This window comes from Saimiri boliviensis, chromosome 2 (genome assembly GCF_048565385.1).
Source record: "Saimiri boliviensis isolate mSaiBol1 chromosome 2, mSaiBol1.pri, whole genome shotgun sequence".
Taxonomy (NCBI): domain Eukaryota; kingdom Metazoa; phylum Chordata; class Mammalia; order Primates; family Cebidae; genus Saimiri; species Saimiri boliviensis.
This window is the reverse complement of record NC_133450.1, coordinates 46,378,440-46,400,302: the sequence shown is the minus strand read 5'-3', so window position 1 is coordinate 46,400,302 and position 21,863 is coordinate 46,378,440. Positions and strand designations below refer to the sequence as shown.

Here is a 21,863-nt window from a genome sequence, read left to right as displayed (position 1 = left end):
AGCTCAGAGTACTGCTACATCCAAGGAATCGCCTGAAAAACTTTCAAATTTACCCTTGCAGTGGGAAATTGGGGGTGGGTGGGGGGCACTGATTTGAACGGAAGTTGTGACCTGTGGGACCAGGCCTTGACGATAGGGCAGAGTGTGGACGAAGACAAGTCTGTGGCAAGACCTGCTTTTCCTAGGTCCCAAGCACCCAGCTCAGGAGAGGTGGTCGGGAGGGTTTGTAGGTAGCCAGCTCTGAACGGGGATCTGGAGTTTAGGATCTGAACGTGAAGCAAACGCCGCTATTCTCTACAAAGTTTAACCGGGAAGACCGACGTGACTTCTTCGGCAAATGAGAGCAGGGGTAGTCAAGGATGCCAATTGTCCTTCTTCGTTGGCTACGCCCATCGCATTGGTCTAGTCTGCACTAGCGCCGGGAGAGTGCGGTCGGTGGCTTCTTAACACTCCCGTTCCCCATCCCGTTTTCCCCGCCCTCCGCAAGTCATTTAACCAATGAGTGATGGGCGGCTACCAAAGGACGCTTCCCTTTCCTGAAGTCTGAGGTTAGCCAATCAACGGGAATTCGGTGGTTGCTAAGACGCGTTTGAGTTTGCTCCACCCGTACTTAGGGCTTTAGCCAATGAGAACCTGTACTTCGGACGGTTGCCGCGAAACCAGTGAGGTTACTGCCAACGCCGGGGTGTTTTGGCGCATGCGCAGATTGGGGAAGGTTCTGGAAGACCGTGGAGTTGCCGCCATTTTGCTGGAAGAGGAGTAGCTGTATCTGCCCTGCTGATTTTCTTGCCTAGACTCTAGAAAATATACGAGCTTCACTCCCCGCAACATATCCAAAGGAACGGAGAGAACCGGGACATCGCTGCGGGGACCCGGAACTGGTGAGAAACCCCGAAACCCTGTTCCCCCATCAGACGTCACTAATGCGTGACGCAGCTGCACGGCGCCTCCCCCTGACGTCACGGGCAGAAAATGGCGTCATGAACAGATTTAGGCTTGTTTTTACTTGGAAGTGTTAGCTACTTAAAATGTAGCCCGTTGGCACGACTTTAGAGGTGGGCATCCTCGTGGCTGTATCCTGTACGGATAAAGATGCGGTTTCTAGGATCCTGTGATTTTTCTTTCCGGGTCCCTGCAGCCGTGACACTTAGGGTTGCCCACACTGGAGAGGGAACATCGACCCTCGTGGCCTGAGACCACACGCATCATCCGTTTTCAGCTACTTGCACCACTCTTCTGTGAAACCAAGTGAAAACTTGGTTCAAAGAAGTTCATTTGTAGAGGCTTGTAAACTTAAGTGAAAGTTTTAGTGTGTGTGTTAAGTGGTCCCTACCCTGCATTAGCACTCAATGAGCGTTTCTGGAAATCAAGCATTTCATTTGGAGGGGAAAAGGCAGATTGTGAAAAACAGTTTATAACACAAAATTTGTATAGACTTGGCAGCCAAAATGACTGAAAGAAACAGCTGCGTATGAAAAACTTTTCTTTTTAGAACCGTTTTTCCACAGTGAATTAGATAGTATATATTAGTCTGGTTTTTAATACTTTTAAGTATACATTGTACATGCCAAAGATATAGAAGACTCACAGTGAGGTTTGGCTAATGAAGCTGATTGTTTTGATAAACCTATCAGAAGAACATTTATGTTCAGTGAATATATATTTAAAAGTAGATATATTGGTATACTGTGTACTTTTTTTTTTTTCCTTTAAAGTTAATTAGCATATGAGAAGCAAGCCGGGCGCGGTGGCTCAAGCCTGTAATCCCAGCACTTTGGGAGGCCGAGGCGGGTGGATCACGAGGTCAAGAGATCGAGACCATCCTGGTCAACATGGTGAAACCCCGTCTCTACTAAAAATACAAAACATTAGCTGGGCATGGTGGTGCGTGCCTGTAATCCCAGCTGCTCAGGAGGCTGAGGCAGGAGAATTGCCTGAACCCAGGAGGCGGAGGTTGCGGTGAGCCGAGATCACGCCATTGCATTCCAGCCTGGGTAACAAGAGGGAAACTCCGTCTCAAAAAAAAAAAAAAGACAAAACAAAACATATGAGAAGCAACCTGATAGAATGGATATAACGTTAGATTTGGAGTCAGAAAACCTTTCTGAACAAGAATTAGCTTCTCTGGCCAGATGTGGTGGCTCATGTCTGTAATCCCACCACTTTGGGAGGCTAAGGTGGTTGGATCTCTTGAGTCCAGGAATTCGAGACCAACCTGGGCAACATAGTGAGACTGTGTCTCTACAGAACAACCCAAAAATGTGAAAAGTTAGCCGGACATGGTAGTGCACACCTGTGGTCTCAGCTCCTCGGGAGGCTGAGGTAAGCAACTGGCTTGAGCTAGAGAGGCAGAGGTTGCAGTGAGCCGAGATTTGCAGCACTATACTCCAGCCTGGGCAACAGAGTGAAACCCTGTCTCAAAATAAAAATAAAAAATTAGTGCCTCGATTTGAGCTGTGTGACCTTTTCTCTTTTTGAAATTTTGCTGGATTGCGGTGGCATGATCACAGTTCACTGTAGCCTCAACCTCCTGGGTTCAAGCAATCCTCCCATTTTAGGCTCCCAAGTCTTTGGGACTACAGGCACATGCCACCATGCCCAGTTAATTTTTGTATTTTTTTTAAATGAGGCCTCACTATGTTGTTTATTTAGACCTCCTGGCCTCAAACCATTCTTCAGCCTTAGCCTCCCAAAGCGGTGGGATTGCAGTCATGGGCCACCCGCTCTGCCCAGCACTTGAGCTGTGTATGACTTTGAGCAGTTCAAAAAACCTTAGTTTTAAAAAATTTGTGTATGAATCACATTCTCTTTCTGCAGCATTTGTTATCTTCGATTGCAAAATAAATATAAAGCTGTTATAATAAATTGAAGTCTGGCGCAGTGAATCATGCCTGTCATTCCAGCCCTTTGGGAGGCCGAGGTGGATGGATCACCTGAGGTCAGAAGTTGGAGACCAGTTTGGAGACATGGTGAAACCCCATCTCTAAATATAAAAATCAGCTGGTTATGGTGGCGGGCACCTGTAATCTCAGCTACTTGGGAAGCTGAGGCAAGAGAATCACTTGAACCTGGGAGGCGGAGGTTGCAGTAAGCTGAGATTGTGCCAATGCACTCCATCCAGCCTAGGTGACAGAAATTGAGTTCAAAAAAAGAAATTGAGTTCACTGGTTTTTATGTATACTGATTTATTTGATTTTGGCTTGATTTCCATTTTAACCCTAAAATTTTGCTCCAGTTAATTTTTCTCTAAGAAATCTTATCTCTTGGGCCGGGCATAGTGGCTCGCGTCTGTAATCCAAGCACATTGGAGGCCAAGGTGGGCGGATCACCTGAGATTGGGAGTTCAAGACTAGCCCGACCAACATGGTGAAACCCCGTCTTTGGGGGAAAAAAAAAAAAATCTTATCTCTTTATAACATACTTAGCATAGTACCTAGCAGTTGTAGATAATATAAATCAGGTGTCCCCAATCTTTTTACACAGGGGGCCAGTTCACTGTCCCTCAGACCGTTGGAGGGCCGCCACATACTGTGCTCCTCTCACTGACCACCAATGAAAGAGGTGCCCCTTCTTGAAGTGCGGCGGGGGGCCGGATAAATGGCCTCAGGGGGCCGCAGGATATGGACTCTTAGAGCAACCAGGGCTGCATTGTTGCACAGGGCATTAGCTGCTTTAAAGAGGACAAAGCTCTTCTTTTTTTTTTTTTTTTTTTTTTTTGAGACAGGGTCTCACCCTGCCGCCCAGGCTGGAGTGCAGTGGTGTGATCTCTGCTCACTGCAACCTCCACCTCCCAGGTTCAAGTGATTCTCCTGTCTCAGTCTTCTGAGTAGCTGGAACTATAGACACCTGCCACCATGCCCAGCTAATTTTTGTATTTTTAATAGAGACAGGGTTTCACCATATTGGTCAGGCTGGTCTCAAGCTCCTGCCTGACCTCAGGTAATCCACCTGGCTCACCCTCCCAAAGTGCTGGGATTACAGGTGTGAGCCACTGTGCCTGGCCAACAAAGTTCTTACAGTTATGAAAAAGTCTGATTATGATAGCTTCCTTGCATAGACATTCCTTGGGGTGGGTGTGTGTGTGTGTGTGTGTGTGTGTGTGTGTTTTGAGACGGAGTCTTGCTCTTTTGCCAAGGCTGGAATTCAGTGGTGCGATCTTGGCTCACTGCAACCTCCACCTCTCAGGTTCAAGCGGTTCTCCTGCCTTAGCCTCCTAAGTAGGTGGGATTACAGGCACACGCCACCATGCTTGGCTAATTTTTTGTATTTTTAGTAGAGACGGAGTTTCACCATGCTGGCCAGGCTGGTCTCGAACTCCTGGGTCATCCGCCTGCCTTGGCCTCCAAAGTGGTGGGATTACAGGATTACTGCACCCAGCTTGTTTTTTTTCTTTTTTTTTCTTTTTGAGACGGAGTTTCACGCTTGTTACCCAGGCTGCAGTGCAGTGGCGCCATCTCGGCTCACTGCAACCTCCGCCTCCTGGGTTCAAGCAATTCTGCCTCAGCCTCCTGAGTAGCTGGGACTACAGTCACGCGCCACCATGTCCAGCTAATTTTTTGTGTTTTTAGTAGAGACGGAGTTTCACCATGTTGACCAGGATGGTCTTGATCTCTTGACCTCGTGATCCACCCGCCTCGGCCTCCCAAAATGCTGGGATTATAGGTGTGAGCCACCGCTCTCAGCTTTTTTTTTTTAACATCATGATTGAGGTACATTTAATGAGCACACAATAAAACTGTATATATTGTGCTCACTTTGGCAGCACATACACTAAAACTATACATTAATATGTGCACTTAGTTGGGTTTTGATAAACACCCATCAAACCATCACTCCCAAAGTTTTGGGGTTTTTTTGTGTTTTTTTTTGTGATGGAGTTTCGCTCTTGTTACCCAGGCTGGAGTGCAATGGCACCATCTCAGCTCACCTTAACCTCTGCCTCATGGGTTGAAGCAATTCTCCTGCCTCAGCCTCCCGAGTAGCTGGGATTACAGACATGTGCCACCACACCCAGCTAATTTTGTATTTTTAGTAGAAACGGGATTTCTCCATGATGGTCACGCTGGTCTCGAACTCCCAACCTCAGGTGATCTGCCCACCTCAGCCTCCCAAAGTGCTGGGATAACAGGTGTGAGCCACTGCACCCGGCCTGTTTTTATTTTTTTGAGACAGGGTCTTGCTATGTCACCCAGGCTGGAGTGCAATGGCATGATCTTGGCCTTTGCAGGCCTCCCGAGTAGCTAGGATTACAGGCACTTGCCACCACACCTGGCTAATTTTTTTTTTTTTTTTTTGAGACGAAGTCTTGGTCTGTCACCCAGCCTGGAGTGCTGGAGTGCAGTGGCACGATCTCGGTTCACTGCCATCTCCTCCTCGGGGGTTCAAGCAGTTCTCTTGTCTCAGTCTCCCAAGTAGCTGGGATTACAGGCATGTGCCACCACGCCTGGCTAATTTTTGTATTTTTAGTAAAGATGAGGTTTCACCATATTAGTCAGGTTGGTCTTGAACTCCTGACCTCAGGTGATCTACCTGCCTCAGCCTCCCACCGTGCTGGGATTGCAGGGGTGAACCACAACTCCTGGCCCCAAAGTTTTTCTTGTGTCCTTTTAAAATTCTTTTTTTCCCAGCCCTTCCCCTCACTCCTATCCCTAAGCAACCATTAATCTGCCTTCTGTGAGTATAGGTTAGTTTGCATTTTTTAGAATTTTATATAAATGGAATTGTTCATTGTATACTTTTTTTTTTGGCGGGCAGGGCTAGTTTCTTTCACTCTCCGTAATTATTTTGAGATTCATCCATGTTGTATGGGTTGATAATTTCAGACCAATAACTTTTGAATAATTTATCCTATTGGTTTTCTTTGATATGTTCTATTTTTCTATTTGACAAACTAGTGGTGGACAGCCTGGGGAAAGGCAGTTGCTAGATGTGAAAGCTTGGGGGAGGCAAGTTTCACCTTGCCTGTCAGACAGAAAGGTTTCAAAATGTGATTGGTCGAGCCTGTCTTAATCCTCATATTTCTGAGTTACCTAAACTATAGTTGATATTGGATAGAAAATGCTTAGGGATAAAGCCCTAATTATTGGTGTTTGGGGTGGGTGGAGAGAAATACCTTAGGGCAAATCCGCATTTTGGTGTTGCTTTGACTTCTGATTTTTTGTCTTACGTCTTTACCCTTTTATTGGAAATAATGTGCCTATATTTGTTTATTTTTTTTCTTTTTTCTTCTTTTTTTTTGGCCTCCCAAAGTGCTGGGATTACAGGTGTGAGCCACCTTGCCTGGCCTATCCTTCACTATTCTAAGCCACAAAGCAGAACTAGTTCAGATCTGTAGAGTGTAAAAATAAACCTAGAGTAAGTGACATCTGGTAAGGTCCCTTTGCAGTTGAAGAAACAGAACTGAAATGTATATAACCTGAAGTCTCTTTCTTGGAGGGGAAAGGAAATGTGTGATGCTGGAAAGGGAGGAAAAATATAAAACAGGTTCTTACATATTAATATCCTCTCCTCAGATCTGATAGAATGGCATCCGATGACTTTGATATAGTGATTGAGGCCATGCTGGAAGCTCCCTATAAAAAAGAAGAGGTAATATTTTCCACCTCACTCCTGGAATTGGGTTAATAAGAAAGAGTAGTTGTGGATCATCACTTTCAACTTACAACATTTATGAATACTCTTTCCCTGCTTGTTTATTGTTTAGAATAATCATAAAAGACATAGTATACTTTGCTGAAGACTATAGTTAAGAGCCATACTTTTAAGAGGGCCTCAGAAACCAGGGTTGGGTTGGGCACATAATGTTTGTTATTGGCCATCTGTGCTTTGCTCAAAATGAAGTGACAGAGTAGAAAGTCACTGTATCTCAGACCTAGCACCAATCTCTTTTTTTTTTTTGATTTGTTGCCAGGCTGTAGTGCAGTGGCGCATTCCCGGCTCACTGCAACTTCTGCCTCCTAGATTCAAGCGATTCTTTTTTTTTTTTTTTTTTTTTTTTGAGATGGAGTTTCGCTCTTGTTACCCAGGTTGGAGTGCAATGGCGCGATCTCGGCTCACCGCAACCTCCGCCTCCTGGGTTCAGGCAATTCTCCTGCCTCAGCCTCCTGAGTAGCTGGGATTACAAGCACGCGCCACCATGCCCAGCTAATTTTTTGTATTTTTAGTAGAGACGGGGTTTCACCATGTTGACCAGGATGGTCTTGATCTCTCGACCTCGTGATTTACCCGCCTCGGCCTCCCAAAGTGCTGGAATTACAGGCTTGAGCCACCGCGCACGGCCTCAAGCGATTCTTGTACCTCAGCCTCCTGAGTAGCTCCCAGGCATGCGCCACCACACCCAGCTAATTTTTGTATTTTTAGTAGAGACAGGGTTTCGCCATGTTAGCCATGGTGGTCTTGATCTCCTGAGCTCATGATCTGCCCACCTCGGCCTCCCAAAGTGCTGGAATTACAGGTGTGAGCCACCACACGTGGTCCAATTTCTTTTTTAATATATTTTTTATAGAGCCAGGGTCTTGCCGTGTTACCTACGCTGGTCTTGAACTCCTGGGCTCAAGCAATCTACCTGCTTTGACCTCCCAAAGTGCTGGGATTACAGGCATGAGCCACTGCACCTGGCCCACCTAACACTAACATTCTTGCTTGCTTGCTTGCTTTTCCCTCTCTCCCCTTTCCTCCTGTTTCTAGGTTGCCCATGCTGGGGTGCAGTGGTGCAATCCCAGTTACTGCAACCTTTGTCTCCAAGATTCAAATTATTCTACTGCCTCAGCCTCCCGAGTAGCTGGGACTATGGGACTACAGGCGTGTGCCACCAAGCCTGGCTAATTTTTGTATTTTTAGTAGAGATGGGGTTTCACCATGTTGGCCAGGTTGGTCTCAAACTTCTGGCCTCAATTGATCCACCAGCCTCAGCCTCTAAAAGTACTGGGATTATAGGCATGAACCACTGCCCCCGCCTAGCACCAATTTGTAACTCTCCTGGGAAATGTCAGTGGAACAGGTGTTAGCTGAAGTTTGACATCAGAATCTGTCATGCTGATGTCTTCCTTTTATGTAGCTTTTTTGTTTCCTTTCTTATTCCCTTTGTTAGGAAATAGAGGTGCTCAAAATCTAGATAATCAAGAGCTTTCATTTCTTCCTTGTCCACCTTTGTTCCCTTTGTCCGATGGAATCTGTGTGTCTGCCACCTTGTTTATACCTTGTGACATTTTCCTGGTGAATGCCTCAGGATGAGCAACAAAGGAAAGAAGTCAAAAAGAATTATCCTAGCAATACCACCAGCAGCACCAGCAACAGTGGCAATGGGACCAGTGGAAGCAGCACCATCAGGGAGACAAGCAAGTGAGTGTGGGAGGAAGAAATGGGTTGGCAATTTGGGGAAGGGGAACAGTGGTGTCCATTGGAGAAATAACCAGAATAGGGAGTCTTAAGATTGTTGACTTTTAATAATGGCTCTACTGGGTCATGAGAATAATGATGACTTGATGTAATGATCTGGTCTTCACTTTCCAGTGTAGATTTGTGTATCAGTCCTAGAATCAATATGCTTCATTTGAATAAAACAACAAGAGAGGCTGGGTGTGGTGGCTCATGCCTGGAATCCAAGCACTTTGGGAGGCCAAGGTGGGTGGATCACCTGAAGTCAGGAGTTCAAGACCAGCCTGACTAACATGTTGAAACCCCTTCTGTCTCTAAAAAAAGGCAAGAGGACCCCTGATTTGGAAACACCAGGTTTTGCTTGGCTTTGGGGGGAAAATGGCCTCTTCAGATGCCTGGCAGCTTTCAGGGCTGTAAGTTGGTATTGTGTAATTGCTGTGAACCTGCTGGATCATCTTCTGAGCTTTGGTCTTTTCATGCTTTCTATTTCATTCTGGCCTTGCTGTAATTCTTACTCTTTGGCAGTGATAATGAAACCTCTTTAAGAACTTACATTCCTCACTGGGTGCGGTGCTCACACTTATAATCCCAGCACTTTGGGAGACTGAGGCAGGTGGATCACTTGAGGCCAGGAGTTCAAGATGAGCCTGGACACCTGTCTCTACTAAAAATACAAAAAATTAGCTGGGCATGATGGTACATGCCTGTAATCCCAGCTACTTGGGAGGCCAAGGCATGAGGATCACTTGAATCTGGGAGGCAGAGGTTGCTGTGAGCCAAGATTGCACCACTGCTTGACAGAGTGAGACTCTGTCTCATAATTAAAAATATATATATACTCTCTTTCACAGGAAGAAGAGGAGTCGGAGCCATAGTAGAAGCAGGGATAGAAAGCGCAGGTCAGTAATTCTGGGCCAGGCACTGTGGCTCACATCTTTAATCCTAGCACTTTGGAAGCCAAGGTGGGAGGATCACTTGAGGCCAAGAGTTCAAAACCAGTCTGGGCAACATAGCAAGATACTGTCTCTACAAAAAATAAAAAAAATTAGCCAGGTGTCGTGGTGCATATTTGTACTCCCAGTTACTTGGGAAGCTGAGGCTGGAGGATTGCTTGAGCCCAGGAATTCAAGGTTGCAGTGAGCTGAGATTGTAGCACTAAACTCCAGCCTGGGCAACAGATTGAAAACCTGTCTCAAAAAAAAAAAAAACATTTAGCTGCAAACACAAACGCATTGTACAGCTGTACAAATTGTCTTTATGTCCTTAATTCTGTAAGCTTTTTTCTATTTAAAAAAATTTTTTAAGGCCAGGCGCGGTGGCTCAAGCCTGTAATCCCAGCACTTTGGGAGGCCAAGGCGGGTGGATCACGAGGTCAAGAGATCGAGACCATCTTGGTCAACATGGTGAAACCCCGTCTCTACTAAAAATACAAAACATTAGCTGGGCATGGTGGCGCGTGCCTGTAGTCCCAGCTACTCAGGAGGCTGAGGCAGGAGAATTGCTTGAACCCAGGAGGCGGAAGTTGCGGTAAGCCAAGATCGCGCGATTGCACTCCAGCCTGGGTAACAAGAGCGAAACTCCGTCTCAAAAAAAAAAAAAATTTTTTTTTAGTCTTTTACTTTTTAAACATTATTATTGAAAACTAAGACACAAAGACACATGAGACTAGGCCTACAGAGAGTCCTTCACCTCCACATCTTGTCCCATTAGAAGGTCTTCAAGGGCATTAATACGCATGGAGTTGTACTCTGCCGTCACAGTGCTTTCTTTTAGAGCACCTCCTGAAGGATCTGCCTAAGGCCGTTTTATAGTTAACTTTTTTTTTTTAAAGTAGAAGTAATACATTCTAGAATGTTGATAACAAGTATAGTAAATACTTTAATAACATCATTATTGTAAAGTATATACTGTACATAATTGTTTTATTTTTAATTGATGCATAATAGATGTATATAGTTCCTGGTGTGTGTAAAATTTAATACATATAATTTGTAAAGATCAAATCCGTGTATTTGGGATATCCTTCATCTTAAATATTTGTTTTTTGGGGGTTTTTTTGATATAGAGTTTTTGCTCTTGTTGCCCAGACTAGACTGCGATGGCATGATCGCAATCTTGGCTCACCACAACCTCTTGCCTCCTGGGTTCAATCGATTCTCCTGCCTCAACCTCCCTAGTAGCTGGGATTACAGGCATGCGCTGCCATGCCCAGCTAATTTTGTATTTTTAATAGAGACGTGGTTTCTCTGTGTGGGTCAGGCTGGTCTCGAACTCCTGACCTCAGGTGATCCACCTGTCTCTTCCCAAAGTGCTGGAATTACAGTCGTGAACCTCCACGACCGGACCAACATTTGTCTTTTCATTATGTTAGGAAACATTCAAATTATTTTCTACTAGCTATTTTGAAATGTGTAATAGATTATTTTACACTGTAGTCACCCTACTGACCTGTCGAACATTGGGTCTTATTTTTTCTTTTCTTTCTTTTTTTTTTTGAGACAGAGTCTTGCTCTGTCACCCAGGCTGGAGTACAGTGGTGCAATCTTGGCTTACTGCAACTTCCACCTCCTGGGTTCAAGTGTTTCTTCTGCCTCAGCCTCCTGAGTAGCTAGGACTACAGGTGTGCACCATCACACTCAGCTAATTTTCTTTTTTTTTTTTTTTTTTTTTTTGAGACGGAGTTTCGCTCTTGTTACCCAGGCTGGAGTGCAATGGCGCGATCTCGGCTCACCGCAATCTCCGCCTCCTGGGTTCAGGCAATTCTCCTGCCTCAGCCTCCTGAGTAGCTGGGATTACAGGCACGCGCCACTATGCCCAGCTAATTTTTTGTATTTTTAGTAGAGACGGGGTTTCACCATGTTGACCAGGATGGTCTTGATCTCTTGACCTTGTGATCCACCCGCCTCGGCCTCCCAAAGTGCTGGGATTACAGGCGTGAGCCACCGCGCCTGGCTAATTTTCTTTTTTTTTGTTTTTGTTTGAGGTGGAGTTTTGCTCTTGTTGCCCAGACTGGGGTGCAATAGCACAACCTCGGCTCACTACAACCTCTACCCCCTGAGTTCAAGCAACTCTCCTGCCTCAGCCTCCCAAGTAGCTGGGATTACAGGCATGTTCTGCCACACCCGGCTAATTTTGTATTTTTAGTAGTTTCCATGTTGGTCATGCTGGTCTTGAACTCCTGACCTCAGGTGATCTGCCCGCCCCAGTGCTGGGATTACAGGTGTGAGCCACCATGCCCAGCCCTGGGTCTTTTTTTTTCTTTTTTCTTTTTTTTTTTTTTTTTTTTTTTGAGGCAGAGTCTTACTCTGTTCCCCAGGCTGGAGTACAGTGGCATAATCTTGGCTCACTGCAGCCTCCACCTCCTGGGTTCAAGCGATGAACCCAGGAGGTGGAGGTTCTGCCTGGGCCTCCCGAGTAGCTGAGACTACAGGCATATGCTACCATGCCTGGCTAATTTTTGTATTTTTAGTAGAGACAGAGTTTCACCATATTGGCCAGGCTGGTCTCAAACTCCTGACCTCATGATCTACCCACCTTGGCCTCCCAAAGTGTTGGGATTACAGGTATGAGCCACTGTGCCCAGCCCTTTTTTCTATTAAATCATATATTTATACCCATGAATCTACTTCTGTTTATTCCACCCACACCCCCCATTTCCCTATCCTTCCTGATCTTCAGTAAACAGTAGTCTACTTTGTCTTCATGAGATCCACTTTGTCCATAATCAGATGTGCTATACTTTTAAACAACTGGAAGTGCAATAGGTAATAGTTTTGTTTACACCAGCATCACCACAAACACATAAGGAATACGTATGCTTTACGACATTACAGCATCTGTAATATCACTAGGTTGTAGGAACTTTTTTGGCACCATTATGATCTTATGAGACCGCTGTTGTATATGCACTTGGTTGTTGCCTAAACATGATGTGGGTATGACTGGAGTTGTTGCCATCTGTAGTCGTAGTCGAGACCGGGATCAGCATAGACGGAGAAACAGTCAGAGTCGAAGTCGAGATCGGCAGCATCGTCACCGTAGCCGTAGCTGGGATCGTCGACATAGTGAGTCACGAAGTCGGGACCATCGTCGTGAGGATCGTGTGCGCTACAGGAGTCCTCCACTTCCCACTGGGTATCACTTTTTGTGAATAAGATTCACCTTTGTATAGTCATCTGGATAAAACAACAAATGTACTCTGAACCCTGTTTGAGGGAGCTTATTATAACACATTGTGATTGACAGGATACTCAGGCACAGAAAGCGTTGGCATTAAAATTTTACTGTTGGCTGCAGTGGCTCATGCCTGTAATCCCAGCACTTTGGAAGGCTGAGGCCAGAAGATCACTCGGGCCCAGGAGTTCAAGAACAGCCAGGGCAACATAGTGAAACCTTGCCTCTACAAAAAGATGCAAAAATTAGCTAGATGTGGTTGTGTGTGCCTATAATCCCAGCTACATAAGGAGGATGAGGTGAGAGGATTGCAGAGGCAGAGACTGCAATGACCTGAGATGGTACCATTACACTCCAGCCTGGGTGACAGTGGAAACCCTGTCTCAAAAAAAAAAAAAAGTGCTGGGATCTGGTTTTCTCACCATGGAAGACCCAGCAATGGACCAATGAGTGTAAGGTTTCAACTCTTGTTTTTCTCTATTCTTTAGCCATAGGTATGGACACAGTAAGAGTCCTCATTTCAGAGAGAAGAGCCCAGTCAGGTGAGTTGATAATGAATACTTTTTTAGGGATTGTGAATTATGAATAAAACGTTATTTGAGCCAAATTACAGGAATGTGTAGTACCTAAGGGTTAGCTAGTGACCAGGTACTGGGAGGGCTGGTCTCAACACATTTCAATCTTTAGGGAGCCAATTGATAATCTGAGTCCTGAGGAGCGTGATGCCCGCACCGTTTTCTGTATGCAGTTAGCTGCCCGCATTAGGCCTCGAGACCTGGAGGACTTTTTCTCTGCTGTAGGCAAGGTAATCCTCCCACCTTAGTTTTCTTCTGAGTAGCTTATTTTCATTTTAGCTCCCTTTATGCCCAACTCAGGATTTCTTTTGTGTCCTGGATAGGTTCGTGACGTACGTATCATCTCAGATCGGAACTCACGCCGTTCTAAGGGCATTGCCTATGTGGAATTCTGTGAAATCCAGTCTGTGCCACTGGCCATTGGGCTAACTGGACAACGGTTGCTGGGAGTGCCTATCATTGTACAGGCTTCACAGGTGAGCAGGCTGAGAAACAGCCATAAGATTTTAAGAGGAGAGCCGGGCGCGGTGGCTCAAGCCTGTAATCCCAGCACTTTGGGAGGCCGAGGCGGGTGGATCACGAGGTCGACAGATCGAGACCATCCTGGTCAACATGGTGAAACCCCGTCTCCACTAAAAGTGCAAAAAATTAGCTGGGCATGGTGGCACGTGCCTGTAATCCCAGCTACTCAGGAGGCTGAGGCAGGAGAATTGTCTGAGCCAGGAGGCGGAGGTTGCAGTGAGCCGAGATCGCACCATTGCACTCCAGCCTGGGTAACAAGGGCGAAACTCCATCTCAAAAAAAAAAAAAAAGATTTTAAGAGGAGAGGGAATGTGGGATGCGACCCATCATTTCCTCCTTCCCCAGGCAGAGAAAAACCGACTGGCAGCCATGGCCAACAACCTGCAAAAGGGCACTGGTGGACCAATGCGCCTCTACGTGGGTTCCCTGCACTTCAATATCACTGAAGACATGCTCCGAGGCATCTTTGAACCCTTTGGTAAAGTGAGTAGAAGTGAGAAAAACCTCTGAAGGGAATTGGAAGAAGTGGGGAGGGTGAGTGTTTGAGTGTGCTTCTCTGTTCTGCCTGGCCAGGATTAACCTGCTGTGTACATCATGATGGACATACGAATCTATGCTGTGAAAGTTTGGCCCCCATCTCTGTTCATGTGCTCGGTAGACAAATAAGTTAGACATAATGATATCAAATAATAGGCCCGATTAAGAAAGATTAGTAGGTAAGATTAAGATTACTAATTAAGGCTGGGCGCGGTGGCTCAAGCCTGTAATCCCAGCACTTTGGGAGGCCGAGGCGGGTGGATCACAAGGTCGAGAGATCGAGACCATCCTGGTCAACATGGTGAAACCCCGTCTCTACTAAAAATACAAAAAATTAGCTGGGCATGGTGGCGCGTGCCTGTAATCCCAGCTACTCAGGAGGCTGAGGCAGGAGAATTGCCTGAACCCAGGAGGCGGAGGTTGCAGTGAGCCGAGATCGCGCCATTGCACTCCAGCCTGGGTAACAAGAGCGAAACTCTGTCTCAAAAAAAAAAAAAAAAAAGATTACTAATTAAGAAATGGAATACAGGGGCTCATACCTGTAATCCCAGCACTTTGGGAGGCCAAGGCAGGTGGATTGCTTGAACCCAGGAGTTTGAGAGCAGCCTGGGTAACATGGCAAAACCCTGTCCCTACAAGGATTACAAAAAATTAACTGGGCATGGTGGCATGTGCATGTAGTCTCAGTTACTTGGGAGGCTGAGGTGGGAGGATCCTCTGAGCTCAGGGAGGTTGAGGCTGCAGTAAACTAAGACCATGCCACTGCACTCCATCCTGGGTGACAGAGTGAGACCTTGTCTCAGGGGGGTGGGGGTGGGGCAAAAAAAAGCATTAGTCGGTAGAAATGTTTTGGTAAAAGGTGGCCTTTTTTTTTTCCCCCAAGGCTGCTACAGCCTTGACCTCCCAGGCTCAAGTGACCCTCCTACCTAGTAAATTTTAGTTCTGGAATCTAGAACTCCTAATTCCAGTAAAGTAGCTGGGACTGTAGGTGTGCACCACCATGCCCAGCTAATTTTTGTATTTTTTGTAGGAATGAGGTTTTGCCATGTTGCCTGCCCGCCTCAGCTTTCCAAAGTGCTAGGATTACAGGGATTAGCCACCACGCCCTGCTGTTTCTTTTGAAAAGAAGATTTGGGCCAGGTACTGTAGCTTAATCTATAATTACAACACTTTGGGAGGCTGAGGCAGGAGGATCACTTGAGCCTAAGCGTTTGATAGCAGCCTGGGCAATATAGCAAAACCTTGTCTCTACAAATAGAAAATTAGCTGGGTGTGGTGGCCTATGCCTGTAGTCTGAGCTACTTGGGAGGCTAAGGCAGGAGGATTGCTTGAGCGTTAGAGATCAAGGCTGCAGTGAGCCATGATTGTGCCACTGCCTTCCATTTTGGGCAACAGAGTGAGACCCTGCCACAAAAAATAAATAAATAGAGATGTAATTTGTGAAAAAAAAAAGAGAGATAATTTGTTGGGTAGAAAGTTAGAAATATTGGCAGATCGTGATGGCTCACACCTGTAATTCCTGAACTTTGGGAAGCTGAGCCTGGTGGATCATTTGAGGCCGGAAGTATGAGACCAGCCTGGCCAACATGCAACATGGTAAAACCTCATCTCTACTAAAAATACAAAAATTAATGATCGCACCACTACACTGCAGCCTGGGCAACAGAGTGAGACTCTGTTTCAAAAAAAAAAAAAAAAGCAATCTGAGTAGGAAAGATTGAAGGTGTATGGGCTAGTCAAAAGTTTACTAATAATTTCTTACTGTTCTACTACAGATTGATAATATTGTCCTGATGAAGGACTCAGATACAGGCCGCTCTAAAGGTTATGGTTTCATCACGGTGAGTCTCTAGTCTTTTTAATTTTTTATTTACTTTGGGTTTGTCCACTTGTCTGATTTTGCAGCTTAGCTTCATCCTCCTCCTTTAGGAACTGTCTAAACGACTCATAAACCCTGGTGCCTGAAGCTTGGACTAGCCTTCTACTCCTTGAGATGAGAGCATTGCTTGAGATTTTTGGCTTTGCTCCTACACTCTGTCAGTGGCCCTGGTATGAGGGTGTCCAGGAGTTCAAGCAGCTTCCCTTGTGCTGCACCTTGGCTCTTTGGGTAATAGTAACCAGACTGCAGCTAAAAGGTTGGGGGCATAAGGGAGGTTAGGTATGGGCTTTTAAAGACATGCTTTATAGAATTGATGTTTCTCATAACAGGGGTAGTAATAGGAAATTATATTCCCCTCTGGTGCTACCCCACTTGAAGCAATTTCTGCATTGAGAAGGATCAGTTATTAACATAGCAAGCACTGTGGGGAGAATAGTGAGGCTACCTAATTATGGGCAAGTTTCACCTTTTACTGACATTCCAACAAAATTATTTCCAATTCCTATAACTGGTTCTTCAAGCCCCATGTGACTCCAGGCTGAGAACTGGCTGCCAGCCACAAAGTCTGATAGAACCTGTATCTTCTGGGTTTAATCCAGGCAGCATACACCCCCACTGTTACCCACAGGCAGAGGGGCATTAGGTTGTATTCTGCCATTGGAATTACTCACCTCACTAGTAGCCAGTAAAGGCAAGCCATGTGTAGCACCTGCCTAGGAACTGTCAGTACCACATGCCAAGCCCTAGGCAGGTAATACTGTTAGCTAGCTAAAGAGAGCTAGCTGTGGTGTTGACAATTCTTTGGTGGTGAGTAACCTTTGTAACCTTTTCTAGCTCTCTGTGTGACTGAGATACAGAAAGGCTTCTGTGCGGCATTTTTGCCCTTGTGTTGTTGCCTTTTAGGTCAACAACCTTGACACTTATACAAATAGCAGACTGGGAATCGTTTATACCAAGGTGTTGCTGGGTACTGCTGATAAAAGGGACTAGAGAGTAAAGGCCTTCAGGTCAGCAGAACACTTAATCAGCACCTCTGGTGTGTATGTGAGGGTGTGCATGCTGCCTTGTCTCAGCACTAGGGTGTGTTCCTTTCTAAGCCTGGAATTAGGAATTTCAGATTCATAGTACTTGACTAAGAACTCAAACTTATTAGTACAAAGAACTGAATTAGCCGGGCGCGGTGGCTCAAGCCTGTAATCCCAGCACTTTGGGAGGCCGAGGGGTGGATCACGAGGTCGAGAGATCGAGACCATCCTGGTCAACATGGTGAAACCCCGTCTCTACCAAAAAATACAAAAAATTAGCTGGGCATGGTGGTGCGTGCCTGTAATCCCATCTACTCAGGAGGCTGAGGCAGGAGAATTGCTTGAACCCAGGAGGCGGAGGTTGCGGTGAGCCGAGATCGCGCCATTGCACTCCAGCCTGGGTAACAAAAGCGAAACTCCATCTCAAGAAAAAAAAACAAAAAACAAAAAACAAAACTGAATTAAAAGCCCACTAGCCTTGGCTCTCAGCCTGTCTTCCATTTGATATACCCATTTTTGAAATAACCTGTTAGGCTAGGTTTCCTGCAGTAATAGACTTTTGCAGGCTGGGCACAGTGGCTCACACCTGTAATCCCAGCACTTTGGGAGGCCGAGGTGGGCGGATCACAAGGTCGGGAGATCAAGACCATTCTGGCCAACGTGGTGAAACCCCTTCTCTACTAAAACACACACACAAAATTAGCCGGCTATGGTGGCACGCACCTGTAGTTCCAGTTACTTGGGAGGCTGAGGCAGGGGAATTGCTTGAACCTGGGAGGCAGAGGTTGCAGTGAGCTGAGATTGCGATTGAGCCACTGTACTGTAGCCTGGTGATAGAGCAAGACTCCATCTCAAAAAATAAATAAGCTTTTGCATTGTTAGAGTTTTTTGCTTTTTTTTTTTTTTTTGAAATGCAGTTTCGCTCTTGTTGCTCAGGCTGGAGTGCAATAGCGTGATCTCGGCTCACCGCAACCTCTGCCTCCTGGGTTCAAGTGATTCTCCTGCCTCAGCTTCCCAAGTATCTGGGATCACAGGCATGTACCACCACACCCAGCTAATTTTGTATTTTTAGTAGAGACAGGGGTTTCACCATGGTGCCCAGGCTGGTCTTGAACTCCTGACTTCAGGTGGTCTGCCCATCTTGGCCTCCCAAAGTGCTGGGATTACAGGCATGAGCCACCATACTCGGCCTATTGTTAGATTCTTTTTTCTTTTTTTGAGATGGAGTTTGGCTCTTGTTACCCAGGCTGGAGTGCAATGGCGCGATCTCAGCTCACCACAACCTCCGCCTCCTGGGTTCAGGCAATTCTCCTGCCTCAGCCTCCTGAGTAGCTCGGATTACAGGCATGTGCCACCATGCCCAGCTACTTTTTTGTATTTTTAGTAGAGACGGGGTTTCACCATGTTGACCTGGATGGTCTCGATCTCTCGACCTCGTGATCCACCCGCCTCGGCCTCCCAAAGTGCTGGGATTACAGGCTTGAGCCACCGCGCCCGGCCTTATTGTTAGATTCTTAATGGAGCTGGAAGATTGAAAAGTGACTGCTATTGAGTCTGCCAGAAAAGGTCCTTTTCAGACAACCATTTTGAGGTGATGGATATGAGTCATATTTTCTGGGAAAGAAAAGTTGTACTGTACCTCAGTGAGTATACAGTTTTCCTGGGAGAGTAGGACTAAGGAGTGTTAACTGGGGCTTTGAGAGCATGTTTTTGGTGAGGAGGTGACTAACATGGCCTGGGTTTCTCATAGTTCTCTGACTCTGAGTGTGCCCGGCGGGCCCTGGAACAGTTGAATGGCTTTGAGCTTGCTGGTCGACCTATGAGGGTTGGCCATGTGACTGAGCGACTGGATGGTGGCACAGACATCACTTTCCCTGATGGGGACCAGGAGCTGGATCTGGGATCAGCAGGTGGACGTTTGCAGCTTATGGCCAAACTGGCAGAAGGTAGAATATCTCCACAAGGTGAAGAATATGGGGTTGAGGGTCCAGGCGCGGTGGCTCTAGCCTGTAATCCCAGCACTTTGGGAGGCCGAGGCGGGTGGATCACGAGGTCAAGAGATCGAAACCATCCTGGTCAACATGGTGAAACCCCGTACCTACTAAAAATACAAAACATTAGCTGGGCATGGTGGCGCGTGCCTGTAATCCCAGCTACTCAGGAGACTGAGGCAGGAGAATTACCTGAACCCAGGAGGCGGAGGTTGGGGTGAGCCGAGATCGCGCCATTGCACTCCAGCCTGGGTAACAAGAGCGAAACTCCGTCTCAAAAAAAAGAGTATGGGGTTGAATTTTAGATTAAGGTTTGGGGTCTAATTCCACCTTTTACTTTCCTTTTAGGCTCTGGAATCCAACTGCCAACTACCACTGCTGCTGCTGCTGCTGCCGCCGCCCAAGCTGCTACCTTACAACTGAATGGAGCAGTTCCCTTGGGCGCCCTGAACCCAGCAGCTCTGACTGGTAGTCTTGGTCTTGGGAAAGGAAGGGAAGATTTGGGATCTGGAAAGAAAGAGTACACTGTGCTTGCTTAATCACACTGCCTCTCTTTGTTTTAGCTCTGAGTCCAGCCCTGAACCTTGCCTCCCAGTGCTTCCAGCTCTCCAGCCTCTTTACCCCTCAGACCATGTGAGTCTCAGGACCTAGCTCATTCTAGTGTTTGATGTTTCTCTTTCCTTTGGCTTCCCATTTACCTCTTCTTTCCACAGGTAAATCGGTGGCACAGCAGACTGCCTCCCTGTGCCTCTGGGTCCTGCTACTTCACATCTCCTCTTCCATGGCCCCATCTCTCCATTTTATGGACCAAGCCATCCTGAGGCCATGGACATTGTCTCTGAGGGAATTGGGGCCACCCTTAAGACAGCAAGAAGAGCTCCTGCTCACGGCCCCACTGGAAATGGACTCTGCTGAGCAAAACGCCCAGTTGAAGAAAGCAGAATCTACACCTGCATTGAGTACCTGTTTCTCCATGTGTATTGTCTCTGAGATGACCTTCTTGCCCTTTCCTACACCTTAGTGATTCCTCAGTTCCTCCCCCACTGGGAAGACCATAGGGCATTAACTGAAGGCACTGACCTCTCTCCTTTTCCTGTACCTTTATCCTTCAGTCTGTCAAGGAAAACCCTTAGAACCTCTGAATCAAGACGACTGAGTTTGTGGGGTGAGCCTTGAAGGTGCTCTTTTCTGCTACAAGCGCCCTACAAGATAGCATGCATTTGTGCATTGAGAAGCCACCCTCAGACCTTGAGGCCGGCTTGAGGCCAGACGTACTGTAGACTAAGCATCTTGCTAGGAGGCATGGGGGTGATCTATCCTGCCAGGCATTTAGGGGCTTTCAGGAATTTAGTAAGAGGTGGAGTGTACCTTTCGTGTCTTCCATCTTCCTTTGAATACTTGTCCTTCCTCGAAGGTCCTCCCTTTGGCCCAGGGTGGGAGGATGGAGGGAGGCTGCTACTCTCTACTACTTCCTGTGTGCCTCTACTGTGGCCTCAACCCTGGCAGTTAAAGCTGCTCCCATTTCCTACCTGGGCATGTGTGAGCCCTTCTCACTGGATTTTATCCCCTTGTGTCTGTGTACATAAATATATATATGTGTGTGTGTGTGTGTGTGTGTGTGTGTGTGTGTATATGTATAAAAACTTTCTACAAAAGGCAAGCCGCCTCCTTATGTAGGCTGTTTCCCATTTGTGTGTGGTCTCTGTTGTGTGTGTGTCTGACAACTTCTTATGAGCCCAAACCATGATGTTTCTAGGGATTATAAAAGATTAGTAACACCATTGTGTTTTCTTTCTTTTATTTATTTTATTTAACCATCTTTAGAAAGAAAAATGAAAACTCAGCTGGGCATGGTGGCTCACGCCTGTAATCCCAGCACTTTGGGAGGCCAAGGTGGGCAGATCATGAGGTCAGGAGATCGAGACCATCCTGGCCAACATGGTGAAATCCTATCTCGGCATGGTGGCTCACGTCTGTAATCCAAGCACTTTGGAGGCCAAGGTGGGCGGATCACCTGAGGTTGGGAGTTCAAGGCCAGCCTGACCAACATGGTGAAACCCCATCTTTTTTTTTTTTTTTTTTTTTTTTTTTGAGACGGAGTTTTGCTCGTTACCCAGGCTGGAGTGCAATGGCGCGATCTCGGCTCACCGCAACCTCCGCCTCCTGGGTTCAGGCAATTCTCCTGCCTCAGCCTCCTGAGTAGCTGGGATTACAGGCATGCGCCAACATGCCCAGCTAATTTTTTTGTATTTTTAGTAGAGACGGGGTTTCACCGTGTTGACCAGGATGGTCTCGATCTGTCAACCTCGTGATCCACCCGCCTCGGCCTCCCAAAGTGCTGGGATTACAGGCTTGAGCCACCGTGCCCGGCTTTTTTTTTTTTTTTTTTTTTTTAATCCTTGGGGCTGGGTGCGGCGGTGGCTCAAGCCTGTAATCCCAGCACTTTGGGAGGCCAAGGCGGTTGGATCACGAGGTCGAGAGATCGAGATCATCCTGGTCAACACGGTGAAACCCCTTCTCTACTAAAAATACAAAAAATTAGCTGGGCATGGTGGCGCGTGCCTGTAATCCCAGCTACTCAGGAGGCTGAGGCAGGAGAATTGCCTGAACCCAGGAGGCGGAGGTTGCGGTGAGCCGAGATCGCGCCATTGCACTCCAGCCTGGGTAACAAGAGCAAAACTCCGTCTCAAAAAAAAAAAAAAAAATCCTGGGCCAGGCACGGTGGCTCACACCTGTAATCTCAGCACTTTGGGAGGCCGAGGCAGGTGGATCACGAGGTCAAGAG

At 46.7% G+C, this 21,863-nt stretch overlaps 1 protein-coding gene across 7 annotated transcripts; it reads left to right on the top strand.

Moving 5' to 3' along the window:
* Nucleotides 1-120: 120 nt before the first annotated feature.
* RBM23 (RNA binding motif protein 23) lies at nt 121-20,859 on the top strand. 7 transcript variants are annotated; one of them, XM_074393219.1, is made up of 15 exons: nt 123-881; nt 6,513-6,588; nt 8,228-8,340; nt 8,512-8,622; nt 9,228-9,275; nt 12,340-12,510; nt 13,038-13,091; nt 13,237-13,354; nt 13,448-13,600; nt 13,992-14,129; nt 15,959-16,024; nt 18,838-19,033; nt 19,427-19,546; nt 19,642-19,711; nt 19,792-20,859. In XM_074393219.1, exons 2-15 carry the CDS (start codon nt 6,523-6,525, stop codon nt 19,793-19,795), a joined length of 1,428 nt encoding a protein of 475 aa, XP_074249320.1. In that variant the 5' UTR covers nt 123-881; nt 6,513-6,522; the 3' UTR covers nt 19,796-20,859. The 7 variants fall into 7 exon arrangements, with proteins under 7 accessions (XP_074249321.1, XP_074249320.1, XP_039324953.1 ...); XM_074393220.1 differs by lacking the exon at nt 19,792-20,859 and having other exon boundaries at nt 121-881; nt 19,642-19,715; XM_039469016.2 differs by lacking the exon at nt 8,512-8,622 and having other exon boundaries at nt 515-881.
* The last annotated feature ends 1,004 nt before the right edge of the window (nt 20,860-21,863 follow it).